Source organism: Gastrolobium bilobum, unplaced genomic scaffold (assembly GCF_033153095.1).
Source record: "Gastrolobium bilobum isolate Gb01-03AN ecotype WA unplaced genomic scaffold, APGP_CSIRO_Gbil_v1 utg30690, whole genome shotgun sequence".
NCBI lineage: Eukaryota > Viridiplantae > Streptophyta > Magnoliopsida > Fabales > Fabaceae > Gastrolobium > Gastrolobium bilobum.
Genome location: NW_026896631.1, coordinates 35,013 through 42,224, shown reverse-complemented (window position 1 = coordinate 42,224; position 7,212 = coordinate 35,013). Strand labels below are relative to the sequence as shown.

At 33.9% G+C, this 7,212-nt stretch overlaps 1 protein-coding gene across 1 annotated transcript; it reads right to left on the bottom strand.

Annotated features, from left to right (window-relative positions):
* Positions 1–282: 282 nt before the first annotated feature.
* Positions 283–3,269, bottom strand: LOC133301143 (benzyl alcohol O-benzoyltransferase-like). The gene is made up of 2 exons (XM_061500753.1): positions 2,823–3,269; positions 283–1,212 (listed from the first exon to the last, which is right to left on the bottom strand). The coding sequence occupies exons 1-2, from the start codon at positions 3,267–3,269 to the stop codon at positions 283–285; spliced, it is 1,377 nt and encodes a 458-aa protein (XP_061356737.1).
* Between the last annotated feature and the right edge of the window lie 3,943 nt (positions 3,270–7,212).

Here is a 7,212-nt window from a genome sequence, read left to right as displayed (position 1 = left end):
ACCACACATCACATATTCTCATGTATTAATATTTCCCACACATTTCAATTAATAAAATTCATTTTTTAACTCCAACAATTAAGTAACAACAAACTAGCCGTATCATTAAAGTATATACATACATATAGTGGTTTGGTTAAAGCTTCAAAGTTTTATTTAGACACGCAAGCTGCTAATAAATCAAGCAACACTACTAGTAATGCATTTGTAGATGCTTAATTTAGCTTAGTTTATTGTGATTCTTCTCTTGCAACATGCTATACTCACTTCAATCTTATAAAGCTATATAGGAGAATTGATAAATGGAACACCCATAGTAGGTTGGAAGTGGTTGTTGAGTGTGTTATCCAAGACTTTTACAAACCTCTCCATGGCTTCAGATGGTAAACAAACAGGTATAACTAAACCTTCCTCTCCTTTAGCATTTTTAAAGGGTATGTAAAAGCTTGCCACACCAGGTATAGCTCCAACACCTCCCTTAGCTGGTCCTCCGTAAACAGCATTTCCCCAACCAAAATCAACATCTCCAAACCCGGCACGTGTCACATCCGACACAAGATATGATCTCACTACAGTAAAATGTGGTCTTCCCTTAACGACCATTAAATCTGCCAGTGAATGCATATACTCTTGAGTAACATCAGCTTTTGCTTTCCTCACTAATGTAAGTGCATAACCCAATAGATTTTCACATAACTTTCCTGCGGTAGTAACCGCAGGAGAAAATGCAAAAGCGTTGCCATAGTATCCAGTTGGTAATGGAGGGTCAAATTTGCCACGTGCATTAACAATGCATAAGATGCGAACCTCTTCATCAGTGTCTAGTTTTAATGCTATTGTGCGACAACGCCAAAGGCATGCAGTGAGGATTTCAAAATTGGAGCATTGTTGTTGATGATGTGGAATGAGACGACGAATGGCTGAAACCTCAGAGGGACCAAAGAAGAAAGAGCGATGTGCCATGTCATCTAAGGGGATAATCGTTCCTTTGGTGTCAGGTATTTGTTCGTATTCACGATGAGTACATGTCACTCTTGGTGGGTCCCTTGCATTTAGAATCTCTCTTTGCCATACTGGTGGGATTGAAGGTTCCCGCATCCCGCGAGCTATTTCACCCAAAGCGGTCATGAATTGGACCAAACCAGCTGCGTCGCTCATGGTGTGGTTCACCCTGAGAGCGTTGATGTAACCACCACACTTCAACCGTGTTACCTATCAAATATTTTATCAAAATAATGTAATGAAATGTGCATATGTATGTTCAAGTTACGTATGGGTGATGAGTGACTTGTGCAAAAGATAGCATATGCATGTCATATGTCTCGTGCTGCTGCAGGTTGTGCATCACGTCATAGGCGACTTGAACACTTATAACACTGTGCAACTTGCAATGTGCTAGCTTTTGCACACGCCACACATCATCCCGACAAGATTTCAACCTGACATCTCATTTGGGTCTTACCACATTATTATGACAAAATGTTTAGTTTTTGAATCAATGAGATAAATTGTTTCCCTTTTGACAAAGACAAAATATTATGTTTCGGTACAATTGTTCTTTTACAAAAGAAAATTATTTAATTTTGTAGTGAAATATTTATAGTTGTGAGTGATGGTATATTTTGATTTATTTGAAAATAAATTAGTAATAAGTGCATTGAGTAATTTGTATTTAAGTTTAAATCTCAACAAACGTTAATAGACAAACAAACAAAAAGTTATACTAATTATATAAAAACTGGGATGACATAAAAAAACGAAAACGATTAGCGGGTGAAGGATCGATCCCCAAGAAGTCATGATTAATTTTAGGGATAAATAAGAATCATGTTGCATGTACAAAATTAGGGTCATGCAACTACTTAAGACAAAGTAAAGTCATTGAATAGTGTGTCTTTTTAACTTTTTTTATTATTATTTAACTTGTCTTTTCTTTGTAGGAAAAATAAATATAATTATATTGCATGATGAATCTAAAGCCGTTAATTTTAACAATACACTTTCATTCTACCAAAAAAGAGATTTACCATTTATTATTTTTTTTCTTTCTCTAATCGTGGTCCCCAATCTAGCACTTTTGACTTAGATATTTTAATTTGACGTTTAATATAAACCATAAGAAGAACTTTATTCTTTTGTCAATTAAAATTTGTATAACTTTATGATTAGGCTTTTTTTTTTGCCAACAACAAAAACATAATTTTTTAGCGAAATTATTTACTAATTTAATGTGAGTGAAATATATTTGAGGGAGTATGTTCATTTAAATTGCACATTATTTATTAATTTTTTCTCTATACGTGATTGAGCAAAAATCAGTGTAATGCAAGATATTCATCTCGACAGTGCGCATTCAAGTCGCACACGCATCTCTTGCGTGTCTTTCAGGACACGACATGTGGCAAGCACAATTTGGCTTTTGCATAAGTTGCACGTATGGGTGACGAGCGACTTAAATATCCACAATTTTCATGTATGTTTCATTCACATTAAATTGATAAATAATTTATTAAAAAAATTAAAACAATAATGTCTTGATTTTGCGTAAGGGTAAAAAAAAAAAAGACCTTAGGAATAATACTTTTTACAACTCACAAATGTGTTATAAGGATTTGACGAAGATAAAATTATATCATCCACATACATAAAAGTGTGCGGGTGATACCATATATAGAGAAGAGAGAGAAAAAGAAAATACAAACCTTAAACATTTTAATTATGTATAGAAAATAATTTTATCTTCTACCATCGTTAAACCCATGTTATAATTACCAACTTTTTATAACAAATGGAAGAATTGAAATCAAAGGGAAAAGTTTAACCTGTATTAGCATAAGGGGAGTGTTAAGGACTTCCCCAGAACCAGGAACATCGTAAAGGAGCTCTTCCCAGCATGGGAATGGGGGTTGAAGAGCATCACCAAATTGTTCAAGCGTGACATCAGCATCAGCCTCAATGAATATAACACCCTCTCCAGTACAATCCACCATGAGTTTTCTACCAGCACCTTCCCTAAGCCTACCTGCAAAAGGATAATAAAACACAAGCGTTTTCGCCAGTGCTTTTCTAATGATCTCAACAGGGTCTTTCCCTGCCATTTTTGGATCATAGCGATAGAACTGTATCACCGGAATTTGGAAACGTAGACCATCTTGGTCATCAATGTCTGAGAGTAGTTTCAGTTCGCGAGGCGTGGGTTTCGCCGGAGCTACCAGCTCTGGCTTATTCCTCCACACTGTAAAGAACAGAGAGGGATGTGATTGGGCCATACCTAAACAGAGAGGATGAGAGGGAAAATGCCTGATTTAGAATGGTTGGCAGATGCTATGTCTGATCCCAAATCTACTAGCTCACATAAATAGCGCGACATCCTATAATGCGATGACCCACTATGTTCAGCATGAAGAAAAGAAAAAAGAAAAATAAAAAAGCAGATCTGACAGAACAAAACACAACATGATTTTTTAAACATTTATTGTTTTTTTTTTTTTTTAATTTTTGCATTGATTTATCAATTAGTTTACGGGTTTAGTGTATGTCCTTTCAAAGGAAGTAAGTTGTGTCCTTTTAATTTTTTACTCTATATACTCTCCGCAGCACATAGTTATAATATGATAAGTTATTTTTTTCTTCACTTTTCACGTCAGCTGATATGACTGAGAAGAGAGAAAAAAAAAAAAACTTTTCATGTTATAATCATATACTACCGAAGTACATAGAATTAAAAAAATTAAAAGAACACAACTTACATCCTTAATTTTAAAGGATAAATAGTTTTCCCATATTTAGTTTCTCCATGTAGGTTGTAGTTGGATGGGAATATGGTACAACCATATTGGTTACAAGTTAGAAGTTAGTCATTATGTTATATTGAGTTGGAAAGGTTGTTAAGGGAATATGAATATTGAAGTATACAAGGGGAACACATTGTCGTTAAGAAGAATTATGCAATGAAATAAATCAGTTTTCATTCCTTCCTTCTTGATTTTCTTTCTATCTTAGATCCGAGCAGTGACAGAGGATCCTCTGAAGTTTTTCATCTACCAATCCTCTCAAGTTTTGGAAAAATTAAAACTGCATCTTAGTCCACCAATAACTGCCCAGTATATTTATAATGCAAGTTTCGAAATTAAAAGAAAAACATTGTGAATGTCGCAAACATGATATATAGCGCCAACCTAAGTTCATCGAGATACACTTAAGAGAGGCCATATCTTCAAACTCAGAATTTCAGTCCACACTTCCAAGGGAAGGGGTGGTGGAAGTTTTACCAAACTAAATTGTAGCAAAAGTGAATAAATTCTTGAGTTTGTATGTTATTTCCTCAAGGTATGTGAGTTCATATATACATTTTATATTGCATGTATGCATCCTCTTGAGATGAGAGTTCAATAAGTCATCAATTCTAGATTTTTACATTCAAGCCTATGTAATATACCAATCTCAGTCTTCATCGTGGCTATCTTTTGCATGTTGCCTTGCCTTTGTATCATCATTTAGGTCTTGTTGCAGTAGCTTGTACCTTTCTTTCATTTCTCCATTGACATGCTTGCTTGTGTGGCTTTGAGCTTTTTTGTTGGGCTTTATTATCATAAAAACTAATCATTGAGCGACTTATGCAAAAAGGTAGCGCATGCCTGTCACACGTCTCTGTTGCCTACAAGTTGTGTATAATCCTATGCGAGAACCTAGGGAGGGGCTAGGGTTGACCACCGCCCCATCCTTAAAATGTAAAACAAGTGTTAAGTGAATTGGCCTTAACTTTTATATAAATTTTTATTTATTATAGGTTAGTCACTAATTAAGTATAGCTAAGAATAAAATTACTATATATACAAAAAGAGAATAAAATTACTACAAATGAATATAATGAAAAATTCTAATCAAATCCTCTTTGTTAGCATTTAGGTTAAAATAAGTTGATGTTATTAATAATATATTCTTAGATAAATAAGTGATTTTCATCATTTTAGCACTCTAAGTCAGCTAATGTGTCAACATTCAATCCTATGTTGGATTGCAAATTATTGATCATAAATCATATCAAAGTTCATACTTGCATTTGCAATTTACTTATTTGAGTTAATGTTAAAGAGTAAAATGGAATATGAATTGTTAATTTTGTATTCACAATGATAGGTTACACATATATAAACATACCCTATTCGAGTTCAATAATAATATAAAAAAATCCCCTCATAAAAGAAAATAAAAACTTATTATAAAAAAATTAGGGATTTGATAATATCCCCAAATCTCTTTTGATTTCCAACTGTTAAATTTTATTAAGTTCTTATCAACAATATCAAATTGCCACTATGGAGCTTTCATGGTCATTTACAAGGAAATCTTATGCTTATAAACACTTTTACAACAACTTTATTATTATTACTATGCACATTTTATAATTGGGATTATTATTTTTCATATTGTAGGAAATAATTTTATTTACACATATATAAGTATGTGGCTATGTTGCACTGACACTTCAAAAATCTTTTTTTTTGTACAAAGACACTTCAAAAATCTAAAGTATGGTGTTTCACACTTTCCGACACCCCGAAACTTTCTGACACTGTGACACGCTTCAACATCTATAATATTAGAAATTTCATTACATATCATGAAAAAATTGATTGGTGTTTTACCAAATTGGTATAATAAAAATTAAAAATGGATACCAAATAAATCTCATTGGAGTGCATAAGAGATTTTCATTTCGAAAATATAATAGTAAATATTTACATCTTATGTTTCTTTGCAAAATTGATGGATAATAAGTTTAGTTTCATTTTCTTGTTAAATTATTTAATATTAAATATAATATATACTACATAAATTAAAAATATCATTTAATATCAAAATGTGTCCTAACGAGTCAAAATCTAATATGTTTTAGAATTAATGTGTCGGAGTGTCGTGTCATGTGTCCTGCGTCGGAGTCAGTGCAACATAGGTGTGTAGGGCCATATGAATAAAAAAGAGAGAAAAATAAAACATGAACCTTACATATTTATATATATATATATATATATATATATATATATTGTTCTTCCTGAATGACAGAGATGTCTAACCGTAGGTTAGTTGATTGATGTAGGATCTGATGCTCTCTTTAGATACCTATGAATAAGGTATCTTGGGGGTAGCGAATCACAACACACGATATAACGGCCTTAGCCAAAGAGGGAGTGGTGTGTGTGCTCTGTGATTGCATAAATAGGTTAAAGAGAGATTAGTCATACCTGTGGGCTTTAGCCTCTATTTATAGAGTTTACCTTAGGACTTAAGTCATCTGGGCCTTCAAGGATATGGGCTTTACTCAGGTCAATTGGGGTGGTTTCTGGTAAGGCAATCAAGCGTGGACAGTGAAGGATTTGGAACGACTGATTCTTTGGTGGTTCAGGAAAGTTCGATTGTGGGTGTTGTATTACATGCACTAAGGTACATGTTGTCAGAAGTCCTTCCATATATGTGGTCCCCCCTCACAATTGTTGTGTATTTTATGTTGGATATGGTCCCCCATGTGTGGTCCTTTTTTTTTTTGTTAGGGTTTAGAAAAAACAAACCCTTTTATGTATGTGGTCCCGGTGTCAGTAGTGTTTTGCCATTTTTTAGTGCTTTGTGGACCCTGATGTTAGTCCCTGTATTGCATGCATATTTTGTAAATGTGACATATTTTTGGCAGTGACTGCCCTGTATGTTTCTCCCTGAGTGTTGAGTTATATATGCAAATTCATATTGTTGTAAAAACTGATTAGTTGTTAACGTTGTGAAATAAAATTGCAATAGCCTTTTGGTAGTGTGAAGTAAATGTCATGTGGTCTTTTATTTTTACAGATGGATGAATATATAGTGATAAGGTATCATCATGGGGGGGGTGTGTTAGTCAGAGATTATGAAGGGGTCCTAACCTATGTAAATGGAAAAGTAGTTGATTTACCTGAGATGGATGCTGATTTTGTGAACATGCGTGACCTTGAAACTCTGTTCAAGGGTTATGGGTATGACAGTTGTAAACAGATGTTGTGGCTCATGCCAAATGAAATGGATTTAGACGTAGGTTTAAGGCCTCTGAGTACAGACTCTGATATTGTGGAGATGGTTAAGGCTGCTTTATGTAATGGTAACTTCATAGAAATATATTTTGAAGATTGCATTGCAATCCCTGATATTATAGCACTTGCACCTGTAGAAGGGAGTGATGGGTTC

Excerpts from the sequence above, each read along its gene's own strand:
- LOC133301143 (XM_061500753.1), bottom strand. The coding sequence starts at position 3,269 with ATGGCCCAATCACATCCCTCTCTGTTCTTTACAGTGTGGAGGAATAAG. Across the intron at positions 1,213-2,822 it reads CTCCCCTTATGCTAATACAG|GTAACACGGTTGAAGTGTGG; the intron begins GTTAAACTTTTC and ends AATATTTGATAG.